We start from the raw sequence: 27,176 nt of genomic DNA on the forward strand, positions 1-27,176 counted from the left end.
CAGGAAGACCGACGAAGTCGCGACGCAAGGGACTTTATGAATATCTGTATACTGAAACAGTTACCTGTGGACTGTGTGAAAAATAAGGACACAACATAAGAACATGCAGGAATGCTCAAGACAACTAGTAGATGTTCATCAATGATTTAGTATTTTGTAATATTTTTCCTTGTGAATGTTACAATTAGAATAATGAAAAAATAATGAGATTTGCAATCAGATTCTCTCTGATGTATGAATAAAGATGCTATTTTTTGTCAAAATGAGAGTATTGGTAGAAGTTTTATTCCAAATACTATTATGGATGTTATTATACAAAAAATATATACAAAAAAGAATATCACTTTATAAATAATATATAAAATAGATTGTAACTATACAATTTATATATAATATTTTATTCCTATACAAAAAATAAAAAAAAAAATTATCGCTATACAAAATATATACAAAATAGATGTCACTATACAAAAAAGACTGTCATTATACAAAAAATATACAAAATAAAACTTGTATATTTATACAAAAAAATAATATACAAAATAGACTGTAACTATATAATTTATATATAATATTTTATTCCTATACAAAAAATAAAAAAATAAACTTTCGCTATACAAAACATATACAAAATAGAACTTGTATATTTATACCAAAAAAAAATAAAAAATCGTCACTACTGTATATACAATTTACATACAATAGACTATGACTTCTCTAAAAAATATACAGAATAGCTATACAAATAATATACAAAAATAGATGTCACTATACAAAAAATATACAAAATAGATGTCACTATACAAAACATATACAAAAGGACTGTTACTATACAAAATAGACTGTCGCTATACAATTTATATACAGTTTAGCTGCCCCCAAACTTCATTCATAAAACTTCCTATAACAACTTAGCAACACCAGCTAAAATTGCAAAACTTGTCGAAACAAATTATCTGTATAAAATACAAAACTAAAATTGTAGAAAAGTCAAAACTACACAATCTGAAACTTACATAATTTCACTATTAACTGAAAACAAACAAGTCGCAATTAAAAGTAATATTCAATATTAGCATTTCAAACATATTGTTCAAAAACATCCTAAACAAAAAGCATAAAACGTGATATAAGTATGCAACTGTACCCAATCATAAGACAATATCATAACCAAACTAGTTCATCTTAAAACTACATGTGAATTTTCTGCTAAACTATCCCAAACTACTTTTTCTTGCCCTTCAACTTGCCATTTTTCTTAATATCCTTCAAAGTCTCGTCATCACCAACGGCACGCGTCTTGCCTTTTTTCTTGTTATCTTTCAAAGCCTTGTCATCAATAACGGAATGCGACTTGACATTTTTCTTGTTATCCTTCAAATCCATGTCATCGACAATAGAATGCGACTTGCCCTTTTTCTTGTTATCCTTTTTGGCTAGATCCTTCAATCTACCAGTAGACTCGTCATCACTAAGTGCATGTGCTCTTTGTTTCTTCACTCCATAATCCCATAGCAATATACCATATCGGTTCCGAATCCCATCAATATTAATAGCTTCAGGAATATTGCTGCCTTGAATGATGTACTCAGCAAATGCAATAACATAAACACCACGGTCACTATATACAAGGTCGCACATAAACGAATAAGTTAGTATAATATCTAAATAGGAATTCATGTATAAAAAAATGAATAATAATCAGAAATATTCAATAATAATTTACGTGTTATCTTGCGTTGGCAACCCATCAATGACATGAATCTCAAAAGGATCAATGGTGGAGATTCCCATTGGATTCTCCTTTGTGTCCCAAAAACCAATACGATGAAGGAAATATAGGAGCAACACTGAGTATGGCTCAATTGATCTCTGAACTGCACTATTCTGCCGTGCTCCACTCATGGAATCGTATATATAAATGCGTAGATCTTTGAATGACAGTCTCGCCAATATCCAGTGCCTCTTATCAGACATATTTATAGGGAAAAGGACTTCATCAACAGTACACTAAGGAACATTAAATCTTAAAAAACACCCAAGTATATACTCAATAATTGGATCTGTTTCAGTAATCAAATTCATGTCTCTCTTTTTTTCCAAAAACTTCTTATACAAATTCGAAATCAAGCAGTTAAACCAACAGTCGGTAGTTGTGAATCTTACTGGAACATCAACACTGTACTTCCTTTTCTTTCCCAAATAATAAAAAATAACATCAATATGCTGAAATATGAAGAATAAACACACATTGTCAGAATATTACAGTATGAGAAAACTAAAATATATATTTTATGTATAAATCGATTATACATTTTACAGAAGATACTGCAAATATACATAAAAAGATATTCTTCCAAGTTGATACTATGTTTTCTATTGCCAATATAGCTCTAGTCCTTTCTTCCGCCTGCTATCCATGGGTTAGCGAGTCTCATTTCTCATTTTATTACAGTTATAATCTTTATGTAATTACAACATGGATAAAAGAAAAAGAAATGGTATTTATGCTAACAAATTAACATCAATATGCTGAAAATATGAACAACCATTATAACGTTGACTTACTGAATCACACAAGGGTAGGCCGGGATATGCAAATGTGAAGAACCATTTTTTTCTCCAATATCATCAGCTCCAAATTTAAACATTTTATTTAGCTTATTGCTAATCTCTGTATAAACACCGTCCATGATGAATCAGGATAAAAAGATTGGTGCATAACACGAAACACGAAAAATAAACAAGAAAAAAAAAGAAAAAGAAAAAACTGAAACATAAAACTTACGGTGCATTAGTCCTTAAGCCTCAATTGATGAAAGTGTTCCACTTACATAATATTCTGAAATCAATAGGATTGTCAACATTTTTCTGAAAAGGATACTTTATAGTGAAGATGGACTTATTTGTCAAGATTGGCTTCTTTGACTTAGTTGGCTTATCTTGAGCAACTTGAATGGTGCCACCAGAGTCAAATTTGTTCATGAATGGTGACTTCATGACCCCTGCTCGTTTCCTTTCTCTAGGGATCATTTCAGGTGTGTCATGATCAACAACAACTATACGATCCTCTTGCATAGTAGCAATATTTGTATCCACTCCTAAACAATTACCATGTATAATATTTTGATTGAAATACTTTTGGGTAATTGCAGTTATTTGAGCCTCAACATCACTAGTCCAACCATTATTCTCACCAACTTCCTCACAACTGTTTTTACCAACAACTTGTACAGAATCCTCCACCAATAACTTTTCACAAAACTTCTGGGTGATTGCAGTGATTTTAGGCTCGACATCCTCAATCAAGGCTTCGTCATCACCAACTCCTTCACTACTTTTATCAGTTTCTATAGAATCCTTCACCATACCCTCAATAACAATAACGGTTTGCTTTAGACTTACCTTAGTGTCAATATTTTTCTTTACAACTTCCTCACTACCAAAATTATTCTCTGCAACTTCCTTATCGCCAAAATAATCTTTATGAATATCACCAGTATCATAATGGCCATGACTATCATGATGGTCGTCATCTTTTCTATTATCATGTTCAGAAAAAATATACAAAAAATTATAAAAATTATAATAATAGGTAAAAATAACAAATAAGCATAGTCATGAGAATACTAAAGTATCGCGTTCACCTAAAGCTTTAAAAACCTTTTCAACCGAGGTAATCATTAACTACTCCAAATATGAAACCTTGTCGTTTACCTATAAAAGAAAGAGTGAAATCGAATATCAATTAAATTGTCGAAACTGCTTAAAGTCAAAATAGAACGGTACCATGTTGGTTTCACTTCTCAAAAGTTTCAGCTCATTCTCACTTGAACTCAAGTTACTGGGCTGTGGATCCGTATTCTCATTGTTAATAGGTTGTGATTCCTGCTTATTTTTTGGGTGCTTCTTAGCATTTCTTTTTAGGTTGAGTGTTGAAATCATCAACATCATCTATTAGATTAACTTCAGTATTTTGATCTTCATACACAGGGACAAAATCATGCAAATCAAGCCTTGTTTGTTCAACATTTGTTGGGCAATATTACCAAACACCAACTACAAATAAAAAAAAACTTAGCAATCATGAAATTTTAAAAAAATAAAAGACAACCAATATAGTACTTGTAGAAACTACACACCATACAGTTAATTGATATTATGTATCATAAATATATAATTTATGTATCAGAAATGCATAATTTATGTATCAAAAGTAGATTCATATGTATTGCTACAAAATGTTATAAACTAATCAAAAATATTTTTTTACCTGCTCTTGACTTAAAAAAAAAAAAATCTTTCTTCAACCTCTTGAAGGTCACCTTTTTCTTTTACAGTCAAGTTTAGTATGCATGGCACAAGATCTCCAATCCGGTAAGTGAGGTTTTTTTGAGTATAGGGGCAGCATTCATAAAACCATTACTGGAATGCCAAAGGCAAACCATCATATCGATACATCTCTCTCCTGCTACGAACCTTATCCTTCATTGACTCCAACGTAGCATTAAAAACCACTTTTTCCCAAGGAAAAGTCTCAAAATCACCATATTCAACCAACAGAAAATCATTCTTTGTTATCAAATCATCATTCGTAATAGAAAATAGGAAACTGTGAATGAAATATAATACTGCAATCTTTAATGCATCCTCATCAGATTTCTATATTTTTTTTAAGAAACAGTCACTTAACAATTTCTTAGACAATTTCGACATGCTTGGAAAGTATAATTCTATAAACCGACTCGACTTGACATATTCATAATCCTTATTGGGATCATCATTACACTTTAAACCTGTGATAATACAAAACTCTGCAAGTCCAAAGCGCAACTTGGTGCTATTCACTTTAATCCATAACTCATCATCTTTAGGTGACACCACTTTCCTAAGCAATAGTGAATGGATAAATTAGTTCTGTATAAAAAATTCGGGCAAGTTCACAAAATAACCAAAACATGTTCTTCTAAACATCCCAATCTGGTGATCATCCAAAGTATCTTTCAAATATTTCACTATACTGCAGTTTGTATGCACACTGATACGAGTACTATAATGATCATCCAAAGGAATATAGTAATCCCAAAGCTGTAGACAACACAAAAATATAAATATATATAAGCTTCATAACAACCACAAATACGCACTTTAAACATTACTTATACACTATGTGGATAGATGATACACTTTATATACAAATTGCACATTACTTGTTGACTTGATACAAATTATATGCAATATGAAAAAGAATGATACATTTTATATTCAAATCTGGAACATAACTACTATATTGGATAAATTTTCTACATACTAAAATAAACTAAGCGCACACAAGTCAGAGTTATATCATTAGAAAATACCTTCAAATCAGATGAGCTAGAACATTTTTAATCAACATGAACTTTTCTCTTTTTTTTGATGGAACATCATCCCCATCCATTTTAGCCTTCCTTTTAGAATCTTTACCCTTATCCTTCACAACATCATTTTTCCACCATTTTGATCTTTCTTTTTGAACTTGTGCCTTTTTCAACAACTACTCGCTGAGTAGTTTGTGACCTCGTTACTCTATCACTGGGAGTCCCGCTATGTGAACGAGTCCTTCTATTAACAGTGGTACTTTACATCCTTCAATAGGGACATTTTGCCTTGCTTCAACATATTGAGGGGTTGCATGCCCCAAATTGTACCCAAATTCTGGTAATTTTTCAAAATCGTCATCATCATTCCTAATAAAACTAGGGTTATATTTCACTAATTTACCAGCTAATTTCAAAGAATGTGGAGATGCCCTCAACATCTTATTTTTCTTCAAAGACTTCTTTTTCTCCATTATAGAGTCGACTATGAACAAAAATCGGTAAACCTATTAAATTTTTGACTTACATTGAGAGCAAGAGTAAACATGGAGAAGGTGTATTTGAGAAGAAATGGTGTTTCGAGAGGCGGGTTAGTGCATTGAGAGCCGAGAGCAATAGAAAAATGAGTTAAGAGGCGGGTCAGTGTATTATGGATTATGGATCATTAAATGTAATATGTTTGGGCCGGAGGAACATTTCGGGTTCAAGAAAAAAATATGGGCTATTAAATTTTTTAGGGGCTATACAGAATTGTTTTCTCAAAAATATTTCACCACCGCAACTTCCCTCACAGGTGAAACAATCCTCTATTAGTCCGACTCAATGTAGCCAAAATTATCATTTAATAGAAGTCATTTTTTATGTGAAGGGCAAAATTGTTATTCAATTTTTGAGGGTTATTTTCGTCTTTCAAACTTTAAAATGTATAAGAAATACATAGTAATAATTACTTTACCATACTCTTGCTCACATTTATTATTTAGATAAACTTACTATCTACGGATCGAAAAAGAGTAAATGACTAGTTTTGAAAAATTGACCAACCTTTGGACCAAATTACGTACAGATTGAGACGAAGCATCAAGAGTTGTCCCATAAAAGTAACAAAAAAAAAAAACTTATGGTTACTAGGTACGTACAATAACAACAACAACCCAGTATAATCCTACTAGTAGGGTGTGGGAAGGATAGTATGTACGCAGACCTTACCCCTACCATGAGGTAAAGAAGCTATTTCCAATAGACACTCGGCATCCTTCTCTCCAAGAACTCTCCATCTTGCTCTTGGGGTGACTCGAACTCACAACCTCTTAGTTGGAAGTGGAGGTTGCTTACCAGATATCTACCAAGGTGTACCTAAAATAGGCTACTACTCATCCGCCAATAACTGCAAAATCTATATTAATTCAGTTGTCAGGGACCACCATATACACACACATAATATAACATAATATTTGCAGGATTATTCGCATTTATTGTTTTCCTACTTGAGCAGATATTGTCATGGACCACCATGTACATGAAAGATAATTCCTTCCTTTCACTTTATGTCACATTATTTTTTTATTAGTTTATTTTAAAAAATTAGTAATATATTTTCAGATAATTTAAATTTTTCATATTATTATCTTTAATGACATACTTTTATATGATAAAAACTTACATGCATTTACTGTTTAATCAAATCAATAAATAAATGACATGTATTTTTACGAATGTGCGTTTTTTTTTCCACTCCACCGTGATTTATTAGTAAATATTCTTAGTTCATTAAATCATTTCATCAATAGTGAGTTGTTATGATTTGATATAAAAATCAAATGAGAACAAAAAAAAATCCTTTTAAAACCATAAATTTTTTATAGCATAATCAAATCATTCATTATTTCTTATATTTTTGTGCTCCATGCAAATTAAAAAGGAGGGATTAAAAGTTATCAATTATTCCATCCAAGATTTTATTGAATGATTACTTATAAAAAGACATTTAACAATGGCCCACCAAAGAGACAATTCAAAAGGGTAATAACTAGTTTCAGCCCACATGGCACTCGCACTACACTACTACATAGTACCATGGCATTTATTAGGCTGTATGTATCATTGTATTGGCAAACAAACTAGACTACCTATCTCATTAACTTTTTGCTACTACTCAATCATTTTTCTACTTCTATGAGACACATTTTGTCTTATAGCCTTGTTTGGCCAATCTTTTAAAATCTACTTATTTTTAGAATATTTTTTAAAAAATACTTTTCAAAAAAATATTTTTTGTGATAATTAATTTGTATTTGACTAATTAATTTGAAAAGCACTTTGGAGCAGTAATTAGTGTTTGACAAAGCGTTTGAAAATTGCTTATAAGTGTATTTTTCTCAAAAGTGCTTCTTAGAAAAGTAATTTTGGAAAGAAGCTACATTTTTTTCTCTTCTCAAAATCTGCTCCCACTTCTCCTCAAAAATACTTTTTTCCTTTTTAAAACTTGGCCAAACACCTCAAATTTTTACCAAAAACACTTTTGGCCAAAAAAAATACTTTTGGCCAAAAAATAAAAGTTTGGCCAAATAGGCTATTAGCTAGTAGTACTAATATAGATAAATAGATAACAACAAAAAAAAGAAATAAGGTACTTTCTCCAGTCCACAATAAGTAATTTTTTGGCAGTTTTCACACAGATTAAAAAATTCATATTTTAACATTAATTAGTAATAAAATTGACCATATTAACCTTTACTATCTCTTCACATAAACACTCCTAACACATACTCATACACTATTTACTCCAAGGGCAATGTAGGAAAAAAGTAATTAATTTATTCTTGAAATCTGAAAAAATCAGATATTTTGGACCACAAAAAAGGGACCAAAAAATCAGTTATTGTGGACCGGAGGGAGTATCAATTAATCTTTCGGTCCCAATTCACATGCTAACACTCTTTTAGGTCTAAACATAAATAGTTCACGTAGATTTAAGAGGAATTTTCGTAAACCACCGTACTTTAGAGCTTAGTAACTATAGTTTGCTTAATTATCATTTGTAATTATTATTCAATTGTTATTAATTTATATCACTTGTATTAAAACGCGCAACGAATACAACCTGTATCAAATATTTTCGTTCGTGCAACGAATACTATGTGTATCAACTGTACTTGTTCGTGCAATTGTATTTATTCGTGCAACGAATACAATATGTATCAACTGTAACCAAGATAAAATACAATGGGGTATACAAAGGATACAACTTTTATCGACTGTGTTTATTCGCGCAATAAATACAACTAAGGCGAAATACAGAAATACAAAAAAATAAAATATTCTTGTTGATAGTTAAACTTAAGATCTCCGCTAACTAAGCGGGGGCTCTAACCTATTTTGCTACGAGAGCTTGTTGCTCTCTTGTTTCATAGATTTGCTATAAAAATCAAATATAGTTACGAATGATAAATTTTTTAAAAGTATAATTACAAATGACAAATACAGTATAAATATTTAATGCGTCACGTAATTTTCCCTAGATTTAACAGCTTTTAATAAGTGAAATTCATTACATTATCAAAATGTCACTAATATTTAACGTGATATATTCTAATCTACAGTCAAATACTATCATGTAGAATGAGACATCAAGATAATTAATCTTAAGAAATCTACAGAAGTGACTATTGATTTTGTGGTCCAGTTATTTTATTTTATTTATTTATTGAAATCTAACCCCAGATCGTTTCTGAAACAGCCACGGTTGGCTCAATCCCCCACCCAAAACTATCTAGAGTCCAATGATTTTGACTCCAGTAGTAGCTAGTGAATTTGGCCCCGTTTATCGCATCTTAAACGTACCCACATTGCAAATGCCTATACCAATTACTAATTTGATGAATCACATATTTTTATGTTAAAATTAATGAAAATATCTAACTTTGACTTGTACTACTTGAAATTATTCAATTTTGTCCTTCATAGTATTTGTGGTTCATTTATATTCTTAATACAATATATTATCTCGTAATTGTCTTCATCATTAAGGGTAAATTTGACAAATAATAATATAATTGTTACTTGTTTTCACCAAAATCATATAACTAGTTTTTCACGTAAAAATTATAAATATTTCACTAAATCACACAATAATTATAATAATTGAAATATACAACTTTTCGATAGTATTTTCTTATTTTTTATTTTCAGTCTAATAAATAATAGCCAAATTAAAATTAAAATAACCCAACCCGACCCGATACAATCCAATACCCATATACACAAATTAAAATAAACTAAAAGTGAATCCTTTCCTCAAATACATGATACTCCTATTTTTATTTTTTAGATTTTTATTCAAATTGGTAATATTATTACTTCAAGAACTTTTTGATTATCCATATCTTTTATTTCTTTTCACTTTTTGGTCAGAATCTCATGCAAAATACTCCTATTTTTTTTTTAAAAAAATTATGCATATGAAAATGCCACAGTTATATTCATTTATGAAATTTACCTTTCTCATTAACAGTAATTATCACGACCCAAATCTTTCTCCGTAAGATGTCGTGATGGCACCTAGTCTTAGGGACTAGGTAAGCCTAACATTTACTGAATAACAACAATAATTAAATAACATCTAACAAATTTTTTTTAAATGAAAATTTCTATAAAATTTACAATTCCCAAAACCGGTAGTACAAGTCACAAGATCTACTAAGTTACTAGACCTATAAATACAACTATTTTGAAATAGAGATAAAACAATAGTACAATATCAGAAGGTGACTCTGAGGCCTGCGAACGCAGCCACAAGTTTACCTTGAGTCTCCACAGCAAGATCCGTACTGCTAGCGATCGGTCAACTAACTCCACATTTACCTGGCTCTGCACAAAAATGTGCAAAAGTGTAGTATGAGTACACCACAGTCGGTACCCAGTAAGTATCAAGACTAACCTCAGTGGAGTAGTGACGAGGTACAGTCAAGACACTCACTAGTCAAATAACCTGTGCCATACTAAAATAATTGAAAACTGTCACGGCACGAAATTCCCACCTTCGGACCGTGATGGCGCCTAATATTTCACTTGCTAGACAAGCCAACGTTAGAATAATATTATCCATTTTTAAAATAATTTTAAATTTATTAATAACAAAGAAACAAATGCGGAAGCAAAGTTTGAAATATAGTGAATAATCCATAAAAATAGTTGTGTCTAAATACCATCCCAGAATTGGTGTCACAAGTGCACGAGCTTCTAGAATAATACAAATAAAGGTCTGAATAAAATAAAGCTGTCTGAAAATAAATACATAGCTAAAGTAAAATAGACGGGGACTTCAGAACTGCGGACGTCATGCAGTTATACCTCAAGCCTCATCCGAGTAGCTGAAATCCGAGCAAGTCTATGGCACGTCGCTGGAACCAACTCCGAAATCTGCACAAGAAATGCAGAGTGTAGTATCAGTACAACCGACCCCATGTATTGGTAAGTGCTGAGCCTAACCTCAACGAAGTAGTGACGAGGCTAAGGCGGTTCACTTATATTAACCTGTACGCAATATTAATAACAACAACAAATAATAAAAATAAATCGGGTAACTCATTTATAATAATTGAAGCAAACTCAGCAGTCATAATCCATTATTATTTCACCCAAATCTGTTGCAGCGTGCAACCCGCTCTCACAATATATTCACTTTCAATTCTGTTGCAGCGTACAATCCGCTCTCCCAATATATTTCTTTTAATAAAGTCTGTCATATATTTATTTCAATCAAGTATATATATAGACTTTTAAATAAGTCTGTTGCGGCGTGCAATCTGATCCCCCAATATTGACTTTTAAATAAGTCTATTGCGGCGTGCAATCCGATCCCCCAATATTGACTTTTAAATAAGTCTATTGCGGCGTGCAATCCGATCCCCCAATATTGACTTTTAAATAAGTCTATTGCGGCGTGCAATCCGATCCCCCAATATATTTATATACTTTCATTCCCATTGCGGCGTGCAACCCGTTCCCCCAATATAATTTTAAATAACTCATAAATGTAATAAAACTTACTCCAATATATACCACGTCCAATGAGAAATTATTAAGCATCAAGGCACACAATAATTATAATTTATTTATGAACCAAACAATGACAAATAACAATTTATTATGAAAATCATAGAGAATTTAGGTAGTTTAATATTTAATATGCTAAATGTTAAATAACAATTAAAACACATAATTCAAATAGCATGCAACAATTAATGCAGAAATTCAAGAATTAATATTTGACAAAGAATAGGAGAGAAACAATTATTATAATAATTAATTTATGATTTAAAGTAATTTATGATTTTTCAAGTAAGCAGACAAACAATTAATTTGACGACGTATAGACACTCGTCACCTCGCCTATACGTCTTTCACATGCAATTCACATAACAAATAGTTTAAGGGTTCTATTCCCTCAAGTCAAGGTTAACCACGACACTTACCTCGCTTTGTAAATTCCAATCAATTATTCAACCATAGCTTTTTCTTTTAAATTTATCTCCGAAGCTTCAAATCTATTCACAAATAATTTGATATATTCAATAATAATCATATGAATTAATTCTATATGAATTTATAAATTTTTCGGATAAAAATCCGAAATTCATTTAAATATTCGACAGTGGGACCCACGTCTCAAATCCCAGAAAAACTCATGAAATCCGAACACCCGTTCCGATACGAGTTCAACCATACAAAAATTATCCAATTCCGATATCAAATGTACCTTCAAATCTAAATTTCTCATTTTTTGGAAGATTTTTGAAAAATTTAATTTTTCTTCCATAAATTCACGCATTCATGATATAAACGTGTATGGAATTATGAAATATAATCAATATAGGATAAGGAACACTTACCCCAATGTTTCCCGTGAAAGTCGCCCAAATATTCGCCTTAACCGAGCTCAAAATGACCAAAATGAGTAAAAATGTCGGACTCTTCGATATATACACTGCCCAGGTATTTCCGCACCTGCATTGCCTGGGCTCGCACATGCGCGCTTGTATCTACGAGAAAAATCTCGCATCTGCGAAATGAGGCTGTCATGCGAGGCCTCGCATATGCGGAGAAAAAATGTGCACCTGTGTTGCCTTCGGTTCAGCGATCATTTGGTCCGCTTCTGCGAACGCGCGGGTGCGTGCAGGTTTCCGCACCTGCGGACTTTTACCCAGCCATGCCTGGGCGCATCTACGATCGAAGGCTCGCTTTCCCGAGCTCGCACTTGCGAGAAAAATCTGCATGTGCGATTAGAGTAGAAGGAAAAATACAGATTTTGCTTAAGTCCAATTCTTGATCCGATTTCAATCCGTGTCACTCTCGGGATACTCGGGACCCCGTACGAATATACCAATAAGTCAAATAACATAATACGGGCTTACTCGGGGTCTCGTATCACGTCAAACAATGCTGAAATTATAATTCACACCCCGATTCAAACTTTGAGTTTTAAACTTTCAATTTGCAAATATCGTGCCAAAACATATTAAATGAATCCGGAATGACTTCAAATTTGGCACATAAGTCATAAATGATTTAAGTCGGTGAATACCAATGATAGCTTCAGCCGAGAGAAAGTTGAGACTCTTTTTGAAGGAAGAACGAGACCTTTTCAAAAACCACTTTGTAGAGGACGGGTATCACGCTCAATAGAATTAGACTTTGCTATGTCAATAGTCAATAGGAGAGAGAAAGAAAGAGAACAACAAGAGGAGGTCTTTTTCTTTATATTTATATATTTTGAAAATCGAATTATCATGCACTTTAGGCCCTTCTGAAAGCCATGAGGCGGAGTCACACGAGTAGCAAAAGACTGAGCTTGCTCATGTTCTCATGCTTCACACAAACCTAGGCTAGGAAGCTTGAAAGCCATATCATACCATATGGAGTTAGAAAGTCCGATAAAAAAATAATAAAAAAGGACTGGGAAGGCTTGAATGGATGGCTTCCAAGGCCAGGGCTCGATCCTGCATATAACGGAGCTATTTAAATTTCCAGAATCGGATTCCGGCTCCGATATCTAAAAGTCAACCCCGTGGTCAAACTTGAAAATCTTTAGCCTTTAAATTGCTAGTTCAGTCAAATGGTCATAACTTGAGTTAGGGACTTCCAAATTAAATTTCGGGCATACGCCCATGTCCCAAATCACGATATGGTGCTACTAGAACTGTTAAAATATTGATCCGGGTCCGTTTGCTCAAAATATTGACCAAAGTCAATTCAATTGAGTTTTAAAGCTCCATTTCACATTTTAATCCATTTTTCATATGAAAACTTTCCGAAAAATTTTACGGACTGCGCACACAAGTCGAGGAATGAAAAATGGTATTTTTCAAGGTCTAAGAACACATAATTACTTATTAAATTTAAAGATGACACTTTGGATCATCAATAAAACAAATAGCAGTGATAGCAACAATAATCCCTTAGTGCTATAAACAATAAGGTTACAAGAACATCATAATTATTACTTAGACGAATAAGAAACACAAGAAGAACCAATTAAACAAGTCTTTCACATATAATCTCTTCAATTAAATACCCTCCAAATATATTTCTTCAAATAAGTATCCTTCGAATATAAAACTCTTCCAAATAAATATCTCATATCATAATCATAAAATACGGTTCTCGACCCCCTTTCATATTCTCACGACACTTCATGCCCATATATCTAATCATAACCACACAAACAACTTTCGTGCCAAATATTTCAATACATAAGTTCCGCACGATTAATTTATTCTCAATAAAGTAAGATTACAATTTTTAAAACCAAGTACGAATTCAACAAAGAAATGAGCTCATTTTAGAAATAGTTTGAGCAAAGAAAAATGACATTTCAATTTAAATAAAATATCAGATAATCTATTATTTCGGATGTAAAACTGATTAGTTTAAAACATAATAGTAACTTCTTTAATTTAAAATAACCCAGTCATAAAAAATCGGTAAAAAACCCAGAAATATAAATCTTTAGAGTATCGACTAAAAAGGCCAAGCCAACACAATACAACAAAGAGTACAAATACATAGTAAAATCAAATAATATATCATGGCATATCACAAGGATTGACCTATCACGGGAATACAAAATAACCAAAGACAAGTGCAACCATAGAGAGATGTCAACAAAACGACACTCCCGAGATACTGTCTCGTAGTCCCAAAAGTAAATGCTCAATAGGGGATCTCCCGAGGCACCGTCTCGTAGTCCCAACAGTAAATATGCAATACAGGGGGTTCTCCCGAGGTACCGCCTCGTAGTCCCAAAGTAAATATGCAACAACAACAATGCCCTCACGCTATCACAAGTCATCACAATTCAAATCCTGACATAGCCTGCCTTATCTCGTCACGTGTGCAATAATAAAGTAAATGCCCGCCTTGTCTCGCCACACGCGCATAATAATATTCTCACATTATTTCGCCACATGCGCAGACCCATATATATATATATATATATATATATATATATATATATATATATATATATATAGCCCGCCTTGTCACGCCGTATGTGCATAAATCAATAGTAATAATAGTACGACAGAAACCTAGTGCAAACACCCGAACAAAACTTCCCAACAATATAATGTGCCAATATCACATCTCATAAATTGCATCTCAAGTGCTCAAATATTATAACATATCACATATTTGCACATCAAGTGCTCAATATTACAATTTATCACAGATTGTACATCAAGTGCTCAAATATTATAATTTATCACAGATTGCACATCAAGTGCTCAAATATTACAACTCGCCACCAAATTCAACAATACATTATTTTCACAATAAGGAGCTCATGGCTCGACCATAATGTACACAAAATGTTAACAGATATATCCGGGAGTGAACAACTCAACAAAATAATATTTCACATAAAAATCAAGGTGGCAATCACACCAAATCATCATATAAAAATAAATCCAACAAAACAAGAAATTAGGCAAGAAAATTAAAGGATTTAATAAGTGTCAATAATTTTTAATTTAGTACATAAGGACGTCTAAGGTTCTTAACTAGTGTAATTTATATATATAAACCAAGTACGTACTCGTCACCTCGCGTACATGATTTTAAAATACACAAATTGCACATAAGACTCAACGCCTAAGGAGAATTTCTCCCACTCAAAGTTAAGCAAGATACTTACCTTTTCGAAGTTATGTCGATATTTCAAAATCGTCTTCTTGCTTGAATCGACTTCCGTACCTCTCAAATCTATCCAAATTAATTGTAACACTCCACTAAATTTCATCGAAAATAATTCCGGATAATAAAACGTCGACTTAGAAATTTATCCTAAAAAAGTCAACAAAAGTCAAGCGGGTCCCGCCTCTCGGAATCCGACATAATTTTTATGAAATTCGAACACCTATTCTGATACGAGTTCAACCACACCAATTTTATCCAATTCCGATAATAACTCGACCTCCAAATCTTAAATTTTCAGTTTTGATCTTCCATAAAAATACGAATTAAACGATAAATATAACCATAGATTCATGAAATATAAACACTTTAGGATATAGAACACTTACCCCAATCCATATGGTAAAAATTGCCTCAAATATTGCTTCAATCCGAGCTCCATATCTCTAAATATGTTAAAAATGGCCGAAACCTCGAAATATATCTATTGCCCAAGTATTTACTCTTCGCGATCGCGGAAAATGATTCGCGATCACGAAGCACAACTATTCTCAGCCCAAAATTTGCTTTTCGTGATCGCGAAAAATGCCTCGCGATCGCGAATAACAAGTGCCCAGCTCTTCGAGATAACCTATAGTTTAATAGTCATAACATTTGTAAAAAATTCTAAATTATAAATGGTTTAATTTTCTGAAAACTAGACACATATAGCTACAACTTTTATTTTTGGATCATCTCCAAATTCGTTATAGATTGCGAGATATAAGCTTTCAAAACCGGGTTAGTGGAGCAGGATTTTCCTTTACGTAATCGCGAAAAGGCTTCCGCGATCGCGACTCACCGTGTCCAAACAACAAAATTGCTCTTCCTGATCGTGATCGTTTGTCCGCGATCGCGATGCATATCTTTGTGGCAAAAACCCCCCAACTAAAAATGGCCTAGAAATGGTCCGAAACTCACCCGAGCCACTCAGGACCCCGTCCGAACATACCAGTAAGTCTCAAAATATTTTACGGACTTAGTCAAAACCTCAAATCACATAAAACAACGCTAAAACCACGAATCATACCCTATTTCTAGCTTAATAAAACTAAGAAATTTTAACTTTTATATTCGACGCCGAAACCTATCAAATCAAGTCCGATTGACCTCAAATTTTGTACACAGGTCATAAATGACGTAACAGACCTATAAAAATTTTCAGAATTAGATTCCGACCTCAATATCAAAAAGTCAACTCCCCGATCAAGTTTCTAACTTAAACTTCCTATTTTCGCTATTTCAAGCCTAATTTAACTACGAGCTTCCAAATAATTTTTCGGACACACTCCTAATTCCAAAATTACCATACGAAACTATTGGAATAATCAAAACTCTATTCCGGGGACGTTTACTCATAAGTCCAACTTTGGTCAACTCTTTCCATTTAAGCTTCAAAAATAAGAATTGTTCTTTTAATTTAACCCGAATTATTCGAAAATCAAACTCGACCATACACGCAAGTCATAATACACATCCCAAAGTTGCTCATGACCTTAAATCGTTGAACGAGACACTAATCCTTAAAACGACAAGTCGGGTCGTTACAATAATAAACGTAAAATGAGTGAAATTTATGTGCACAAATTCTTCGTGAAAAATGATCCAAATTGACCGCCCAAGACTATAATTTAAAATTAATTTCAAATTGGAGTTCAATTAGAATTTAAGGGCTACAATAAGACTTTCTCTTAATAGCAAAAATAATACCAGACTAAAAGTCTAACAAAGTACACAAAACACTCAACGTCAAAGATTATATTTACAAAGTTAACCAATTTCTGTTAAGCTTAGGAAAATGAAAATTCCAATTTGTTACATCCTACATAGCCACCCTCTCAAGGCCGGCCGAAGCCTAAGGCCACTAAGGCAATGGCCTTAGGCCCCCAAAATACTTAGGCCCCAAATTTTATAAATAATATATATAATATTTAATAATTATGTACTATTGATAGAATTTAAAATTATTTGTTTAAAATAGTTATAGCTAAAAGTTATACACATTTTAAATTGTAGTTAATTACTAGTTATTTTCTTTCTTTAATTCATCCCAACTTAAATCGGTCTTCTTACAATGTTAGTTTATAAAAATATTTTTTAATTCTTTGAGTGCCATACCAGTAGTTACTACAATATTATTTATTTCGACTTATATTTATATAAGTAGAAGAATACTCTAATTGGCGAACTCAATCAGGTAAAAAGTGTTAATTCAATTACCATTAATAATTTCTATATTTGTTCCTCAGTTAAAAAAGTTTTTCAAAGCTAAATCAATAAAGTTCAACATGATAACACAAGGGAGATTAAACAAATTGGTTAGATATTGACAATAATTAAAACTAATTATAATTTATCAAATTATAAGAGTAAAACAAATAATTAAAAAAAATTTAAGGCCTCGCTTTTTATTTTCGCCTTAGGCCCCATATTATGTCGAGCCGCTCCTGAATTCCTCTCCGTTCACTTTTATTTATTCACTATTGACTCTGCACATCTCTAAAAAATAATAAATAAAATACATAATTATCATAATACATATATTAATTGATATATAATTTTAATAAATTTGAATAGAGTAATAAATGCTAAGTGTAAAATAAAAAAATAAATTATTTTTTTTAAAGTAAAAAATAATAATAAAAATTTATTTTTAGAATACTTGATTCGTAAAAATGAATGGAATAAAAATAAAAATCCATGATGCAGTGAGAAGAAAGAATACGTAATCACACACACAGGATCAAAAAAGAAACAACGTAATGTTCTGGAACTATAGTGTGAGTAGTACTAATAGCAAAGTATATGTCCGTCACACGTGCCATCTATATAAAAGCCACGCCACTTGTGCTTTTTTAGATGACGAAAATTAGTGCCTCGTTGATCTCTATGGTCATTACTAGCCCATGCTCAGTGCTCACCACTTCCTTTTGAACTTTTTTGAGAATAACACCAAATAGTACTCACACTCTCACAAAAACAAAAAAAAACTTAAAAAGAGAGAAACAATTAAGTATCTCTCTCTTTCTCTCTTTAAGCTTATCAGTTACCACTATCCATATCCAAGAACATCAATGGGCGAGGTTTGTTTTGCTCTCTACCTCTTTTCGTTTTTTTTTTTTGTTTTGGTTTTGTGGTTTGAGATTTCTGATTTTTTTGGATATAGGAAGAGAAGAAACCAGAAGAAGTGAAAAAACCAGAGGAAGAGAAGAAGGAAGAGGCTCCAAAAGGTGATAATGAAAAGAAGGAAGAAAAGAAAACAGAGGAAACCAAAGAAGAAACACCAGCACCTCCACCGCCACCTCAAGAAATAGTGTTGAGAGTGTACATGCATTGTGAAGGTTGTGCTCGTAAAGTCCGTAAATCCCTTAAAGGCTTCGAAGGTAAGCAGATTTATTAGTTTGAATTCAAGATTTCACTGAAAAAACAAAACCTTTTTTGAATTTACTCTTTGGGTCTTTTGTAGTAATTTAAATGTGTTTATATAGGAGTTGAGGATGTTATCACGGATTGCAAGACACATAAGGTGGTTGTGAAAGGGGAAAAAGCAGATCCGTTGAAGGTTTTAGAGAGAGTGCAAAAGAAGAGCCACCGTCAAGTTGAGCTTCTCTCTCCGATCCCAAAACCGCCGGCCGAAGAGCCAAAGAAACCGGAGGAAAAAGAAGTCGTTAAACCCGAAGAGAAAAAAGAGGAGGTTTGTTTAATTTAATCTTTAATTTTTTTTCCTTTTTATCTCTCACGCGAGTTGTTTCTTTTTATATATGACTCTTTTTCTCTCTTTAGTCTTTTCCCCTTCTGGGTTTTTATCAGTTTTTAAGGTAAGATAATGAATATGGTATTTCTGGTTTGTTTTGCAGCCGCCCCAAGTGATTATTGTAGTTCTGAAAGTTCACATGCATTGTGAAGCTTGTGCTCAAGAAATCAAAAGGCGTATACAAAGAATGAAAGGTATGATTTTTTCTTCTTTTTTCCCATTTTGGGGTTGTATGAATTAGTAAGAACTTTTTGATTTATTTTTTGGTGCAACTAATTGTTAGTCTGATTATGCTTTTGTTACACTTTTCCCTTTTTCGGATCTCTATAATAGTATTCAGTATTTTAAGGATTCTATATTCTCTGCATCTTTCGCAATCGGTGCAGTCTTTAATTTAGAATAATATAATCATTCTTTACAATATATTCAAATTTAAGTCAATTCAAACACATTCTGTCAACAACTAATCACGTCCATTTGTTAAATTAATTGAGGAATCTTTAGAATCTGTCAACTGGCATTAACAATTTGACCATAAATTTATAATTTTGAAGGTGTGGAGAATGCAGAACCAGACTTGAAGAACTCACAAGTGACAGTAAAAGGGGTATTTGAGGCAACACAACTTGTGGATTATGTAAGCAAAAGAACAGGGAAAAGGGCAGTTATAGTTAAAGTAGAACCAGAAAAGAAAGAAGAGGAAAAACCCAAAGAAGGAAATGAAGAGAAGAAGGCAGAAGAAGGCGAAAAAGAAGCAAAAAAAGGTGAAGAGGGAGACACTAAAGAGAAAAAAGAGGGTGGTGGAGATGGCGGCGCCGCCACCGCCGGCGGCAGTGAAGAGGCTGATTCAGGTAAAGAGGTGGCTGTTCAAGAAGACCCAAAATTAGAAATGAAGAAGAATGAGTTTTACTATAATTACCCACAGAATTACCAGGTTTACCCTCAAAGATATGCCCATGAAATGTATAATCCATATCCTCCACAAATGTTCAGTGATGAGAATCCCAATGCATGTTCTGTGATGTAAATTAGGAGAAACATGAAGGGTATATGTGGAAAAACAAGGAATTGTGGTCACATGGGAAATGTCCATGGCTATTTCTGCAACTTCTTGTGGTTGTGCTCTACATGTGGCCCTGTCTGGGGCCTTTAGTAATATGTCTGCAGGCAAAAAACTATAGAATTTTGTGAGCACTTTGTACTTTTTTCTGGTTTTCTTCTCTATTATAAGCCTGTTGTTATATACTATAATCAATGTTGTATGTATATACTAGTAGTATAGTATATTTAGCAGAATTTTAAATGTTGTACTTTATTCTTGCAAGTTGTTTCTTCTGAGTGCAGATCTTCCCTACCCCCACCCCACCCCAAACCAACAAAGAATACAAATGGCTGTTTGAGGTAAGTGGGGAGGGTGAATTTGGTTAAGTTAATTTTGCCTAAGGTAATTTGAAAAGCGAAAGCAAAAATCATGATTTTGTTTGTCTTATGTTAAAAAAAATTGAGAAATGTTGGTTTGGATTAGCTGCTGTTAAAAGTGTCACATCCATTGGTAGTTGCATATGGTAGTAGGTATAATAAGAAGTGTCATTCTTTAATCCAGTAATTCTCAACGGAAAATTAACAGTTAGATGGGAGGTTGGTAAAGATTTGATGTATACATTCACGAGGTGAGCATTTCTCTAAAATGATAAAAATGTGATTTTTCTTGTTCCTTTCAGTTTCAAACACACTAATTGCTTGTATCATGATATCCCTTGTTTCCTTTAAATTGTATTTTGTAGTGATCACTTCTACCTTTTCAGCTTATCTATAGAATAGACATTTCACCACCAATGAATTTGGTGCAGCGGATAATGAGGATTTGAGCCCTGAGTATGAAAACTCCTATGTAGGGAGTGGTTACTCCGAATGGAGCCTTATACGGCCCGAATCCGAATATAGTCGGGTTTGAATACGGGTACCGGGCACAGGGTATAACACTTTGAGCCCTGAGTATGAAAAATCCTTCGTAGGGAGCGGTTACTCCGAATGGAGCCTTATACGACGCGAATCCGAATATAGTCGGGTTTGAATACGGATACCGGGTACAAGGTATAACCCAAAAAAAGACATTTCAAGTTTGCAAAAGTAAATTTCGATCGCACTTGCCAACATTTGTTTATTAGGAATTGTGAAGTGTGACTACCTGGCCATTGGTATTATCCCAAAATGTTATAATAGCAACGATCTGTTTTATCGCAACTTTTCCGCAAAAAAACGTGACATTAATTCCACCAATCCAATGTAGAAATAATGTTTTCTTTCTTTTAAGCTAGTCAACCATGAATTGATTTTAATTGTTAACCGCTTGTGAGTGTTGACTATATCTTCGTAATACTTTAGAATAAGATATTACAAACGTCAAGTACCATTTTAGGCTTCAAGTCATCTCATAGGGTCGCATATATATATAAATTACTCTTGTTTTCTAAACGGGAGTATATATTCCAAGTTTGAATAGATGATTAGTGATAACAACAAAAGAAACTAGTTGAAGTAGAGGTATTTCATGTAAATTGGTACACATTAAGGTTAGGAATTTGCAGTGAATTTTTACACAAATAGCCGGTCATATTATTTTTTTTTTAATCATATACAAAGATTATACATTGATTAAAAAAAGCTTCATTGCTTTCAATGATATCATAATTCACTAGTTTTTTTACTACTTGATTAAATTCGATTTTACGGTAGAAAATTACGTAAATAGAGTATAACATTAAAATTTTAAAAAGTGTTGACAGATTGTGCATATCTTTTTTATACAATTAAGTCACTTATATGTTAACTAAAAGTAAACCTATGCAATAAACATTAATTTGGTAATATAATTAAATGGTACTAATTTATAACATGTTATCACATGTTAAATTGCACAATATTTTTACGATTCCAGTGGATATACATAACTTAAATCCATCTATATATGTATATTCATGTTATAGCCAGTTGTTGCTTGAATAAACTGAGGTAGTTGGTGTGGTTTCTGATTGTGGGGAGGAAGATGATGGACATTGGTATACACGGTAAAATACGTTACGATACGTGGTCGCTTAAGAGAATGACACGTGGTACTTAAGGCGGGGAAAGTTATATAGAACCGAAGACAGTTATCTCGTTTGTCACCGGAAAGAACGATACTCGTAAAGATGCAACAAATACCCTCCGACCGGTAGCATTTAATGGAGAATATTCCACAGCATTTAGTGCACTGTCCGTTACAGAGAATTTGTCATTTATGCTCACCGTTACACCTTCATCGATGACCCCCATAATTGATATTAAAGAAGGGCACGACGCTAAGACCTTGTTCCCTAGACGTAACTATAAATAATGAGCTCTGTTTTCATTGTAAATGACACGACTTTTTTTGGAAAATTTACGCTATAATCGATCAAAAGCTTTACATAATTTTACTTTCTTGTTTCTTATTTTCATCACTGTTGAGCCCGGAATTATCATTTTTCGTGATTTTATCTTCATTTCAAGGTTAAGTATTGCATATTTATTTAATTATTTTATTATTTCGGGATCGAATTAATTTATTTATCTAGAAACTTTGTATAGATTTAAGTGTACCATTTTACGGGTAAACAATTGGAGTCTTGATTGAGACGAAATGCATAAAAGTCTTTGTCTATTATAGTTACGGTAGCACTCAAAACGACGAAGTAAATATTGAGAAAAAAAGAGATCGAATTGTGGAGTCAAATTGAAGAAAAGAGTTGGTTCTCTTCGTCACATTTTTTGTCAATAAGGAGAACTATGCTTGCATCACATCTCTAATTTCTTCGTTATCCTCTTTCTCTTTTGATCGAAAAAATTCACGGCATTGCTTGCATCAGCTAATTGGTACCTCTTTGCTTTTGGCTAATTAGTGTAAACTGGGAAGTTTCATAAAATCGCGGATGTACATTTTTAATAAAAATGATTTAAGTTATATCTCGATAACGGTTGCAATTATGCTTTTTTTGAGCCGATGGTCTATCGAAAATCATTTTTCTACCTTCGTAAGAGAAGATCTAAGTACACACTACCCTTCTCAGATCTCACTTGTGGGATTATACTTGATATGTTGTGATTAATGTTGAAGTTATATCACGATATAAAAGCTTTTATATGCTCTTTAAAAATTGATTGCTCTTATATGTATTCCTCGCTATTATTTTTTCTACCAATTCATATTAGTGAAAACACCTACTTGCAGTTGAGATTTAAATAATCTCATTATGTAAAAACTTTCTTACACCTGAAGGAATAATCCCTTTAACAAAAAGCAGTCTTTTAAATAAAATAGGTACAATCTAGCTAGGAGCATCAAAAACTTATTGATAAATGATTTTAACACCGAAAAGAATATTTCGAAGTGTTTAAAACATAACTACAACCTCACAAAGCACTAAACGAATTCAAAAATAAAAACTTTTACCAGTAAATATTGACGCAATAGATTCTTGCTAATAATAAACCAATCTTATTGGATGTCAGTAGGTCAATTTACGTCTAATCCTAGTCTTTTCCTTCACAAATACTCATTCCGTTCAATTTTACTTGTCACGTTTTATTTTTCGAGAGTCAATTCGATTAATTTTTGAAGTTAAATTGCATTAGATTTTTTTAATATTTCTAAATTAAAATTTAGATATTCAAAAACTATACGAAAATTATTATAATTTGTAATTTTTCTCATATCAATATGATAAAAAAATATATATTAAAACGTTGGTCAAAATTTATGTATTTTGACTCTCAAAAAAATAAAATATGACAAGTAAAAGTGAACGAAAGGAAGCAATAAATAAAGAAAAATTTAATGAAGAGTTTCAAGACTCCACGGCTCAATTTAACGTACTTGAAGGGTACAAAAACTTACAATCTTTGGAAAAGGGAAAAGAGTATCAAATGAAGTGTAGGACTTGCAAAATCAAAGTTCGGTAATCTTATGTACTCTTACATTAGGCTGTTTATTTTCTTTTTCATGTCATCAAATTAGGTTTATTTTATGCAATTATCTATTGTTATGAGTTGCTTTAATATGGAAGTATAAAAAGATTTTATGCATTCAATGTACTGAAGTTAAGCACTTAATCTACAATCAATTTGCATCCCAAAAGCTCCCAAATTATACGTACCAAGTAAATGGAACGATTTCCATGAACATTGTGTTCCCTCTGTCATCTTACATTCTTTTTTTGCTAAAGAAAAAAAACAATATCCATGTCAAACAATCAACATAATCTTGACTTTCTATTGGCTACTTAACATAAAATTAATTATCAATGGAAGAAGAAGGAAAATCCAACAGGGAACCGATCTCACTTCAAATCATTGTAGCCTCTTGCCGTGAATTGAGCTTGAGCTGGCATGTCAACTTTATGCTATCTAAATTTTAGAATGATTATATCAAGTGTTAGTAACTTTGTTATAAATTTAATATTTATTTATATTTAATAATTTTTAATATAAATATACTGTATGAGAAAAAATTATTGAATTCGATCAAATACGTTTTCGGACTTCTAACTCGGTCCATGGCTATGAAGTTACATTGTCCCCCGGTCTCCTTCGGACTGTAACTTTAACCTACTTATTATTCTTTCTCATTTTTATTATAATAATAACTCGTAATTGTTTCTATATTTTCCATTCTAATAACTTTATTTCTATTTACTTCGTTTGATGAAGATAAAACCGTAATCAGAAAATAGGTTGAGTAGTTTAGATTCGAAGTTAGCAGCAGGCTGCAAGTTTGTAAATGAGATTGCGTTAGGATGGCATCATAATTCAGAGCATCTCTGCTGTGTCAGTTTAAGCCGCCATGTGCCTTTTACTTTCTGCTTGGTCCACACAACCACCATCTTCATCTTCTACAGTTTTTTTCAACCTTGTTTTTCCCCCACCATATTGTGGTTTAGAATAGCTTGTTTAGTTTAGTTAGGTGGCGTTTATCATGCTTAAATATTTACTTATTTATTAATTTTTGTGGGGGTAATGCCAACATTCTATCTATGATAAGGCTGAGGTGGCTCGGGTTAGAGTCATTATCGAATATGACATTTGTTTGGGGCCTGATTAAGAAATAAAGTTATGTCTTTGTTATCAGCCATACCTTTTGCAATGATGTATAAAATGAATTCTAATAAGCGATATCATAGTAGATGTCATGCTGCATGAGGCAGGTGTTGGGATGGAGATTGTTAGTTAACACCAACATCCTATCTATGGCAATGCCCATGATGAGGCTGAGGTGACCCGGATTGGAGTTATAGTGGAACATGACGCTTGGTTGATATGCTTGGTTAAGAAATAAAGTTACGATATTGCTATCAACTATAACTTTTGGCATGATAATAAACGACCGATTCTAACAATTTTCATACTAGTAAAAAATTATTAAAAATTCACATAAGTTTGAAGCTGATACAATACAAATTCACCTCGTGATTGTTCTTCGCAAAGTAAACGAAACGTTTACATAAATTAATTGACGTAGATGGTGTGAAAGACCCATCACATTATTTCTCTAGGTTTATTATTACTTAAAAGAATTTAGCTTTTCAAAAGGTAAGAATTAAGGTAAAATGATATCTCTTTATAATAATATCTATATATAACAATACTTTAATATAAAAGTTCAATTTTTTTCGAAATTAATTTTTATGTTATGTTATAATATATGTTTTATATAATAATATTTTATTATAATATTTAAAAATATTAGAAACAAACGAGACTGTTATAGAGAGGTTTGAGTGTATTTACAAATTAGAACGTGAGTATTTATTTATATAAACGTGATACGTTGTAGCATGGGGCGAGCAGCAGTATATCATTGCAGTATGCCGGGCCCCCAACTTATGGGCCGGAGGAAATTTGCTGGACTAACCCACGTGAGTGCGACATAATTGCATTTTAATCATTTGACGCTTTTACAATATTTTGTCTTTTCCTCGTCTTTTTTCACCTGACTTTGTTTTCAACCCAAAAAAAAAAAGTGTTTCAAAATTTTCAAGAAAGCCCCCATATTTTAGGGAAAATTCTTTCAACCATAATGCGATTACGCTTATATTGATTTGATATAAACAGTAAATACAAAGTATATTTTACTTTATCTATAATATACAGTAAGTGTTTTCATTTTTAAAAGGGGAATACATATAATTTAATATAATTTAAAAAGTCGTATAATTTTCTTTGTATTCGTCTTAGGAATTACTTCTAATTTATTTCATACTTCAGATATATAAAATTGATTTAAAAAATCTTACTTTAATCCCGAGCTTCATTTCGTTTTTTTTTAAATATTTTTGTAGTTGCACCTCATTTATCTCCTGCTATCAGAATCAGACGAAATAAATAAATAGCAAGACAAAAAAGTATGGTCCTGAACTCATGATCAAAGAACAACAGGGGTATACGTTCCCTCAATATTTTAGTTGGTTTCTGTATTTTTCTTTCTGCTATTCTGAATTTTCTCCTTAATTTTATGTAGTGTCTTTAAGTATTTGCCCATTTATCGAGATTTGTTTTTGTATACAGTATTTCTCTATTATTCTTTTAAATCATTTGACTGTAACACGTGTTTACTCGTACTTTAAAGTAATTCTGCCCCTTACAAGATTTAATGTAAAGAATTAGTCAATTAACACTCCAAAATGGACTCTAGACAGTTTCATTTGAACCAGAAAAATATAAACAACTCTTTTTATAAGATAAATAAGCAAAAAAACATGATCATTGATCAATGCCACTAATCTTTTTTTTTTCTTTCTTTGTGACAGAAATGT

At 32.3% G+C, this 27,176-nt stretch overlaps 1 protein-coding gene across 1 annotated transcript; it reads left to right on the forward strand.

Annotated features, from left to right (window-relative positions):
* The first annotated feature begins 18,450 nt into the window (after window positions 1–18,450).
* On the forward strand, window positions 18,451–20,671 carry LOC104106301 (heavy metal-associated isoprenylated plant protein 7-like). Its single transcript, XM_009614818.4, has 5 exons — window positions 18,451–18,676; window positions 18,760–18,976; window positions 19,082–19,287; window positions 19,451–19,541; window positions 19,902–20,671. The coding sequence occupies exons 1-5, from the start codon at window positions 18,668–18,670 to the stop codon at window positions 20,372–20,374; spliced, it is 996 nt and encodes a 331-aa protein (XP_009613113.1). The 5' UTR covers window positions 18,451–18,667; the 3' UTR covers window positions 20,375–20,671.
* The last annotated feature ends 6,505 nt before the right edge of the window (window positions 20,672–27,176 follow it).

This window comes from Nicotiana tomentosiformis, chromosome 3 (assembly GCF_000390325.3).
Source record: "Nicotiana tomentosiformis chromosome 3, ASM39032v3, whole genome shotgun sequence".
Taxonomy (NCBI): Eukaryota; Viridiplantae; Streptophyta; class Magnoliopsida; order Solanales; family Solanaceae; genus Nicotiana; species Nicotiana tomentosiformis.

Bases quoted from the DNA above. Each gene is read 5' to 3' on its own strand.
- LOC104106301 (XM_009614818.4), top strand. The intron at 19,288-19,450 runs GTTTGTTTAATT...TTTGTTTTGCAG, and splicing joins CCGAAGAGAAAAAAGAGGAG to CCGCCCCAAGTGATTATTGT. The intron at 19,542-19,901 runs GTATGATTTTTT...ATAATTTTGAAG, and splicing joins GCGTATACAAAGAATGAAAG to GTGTGGAGAATGCAGAACCA.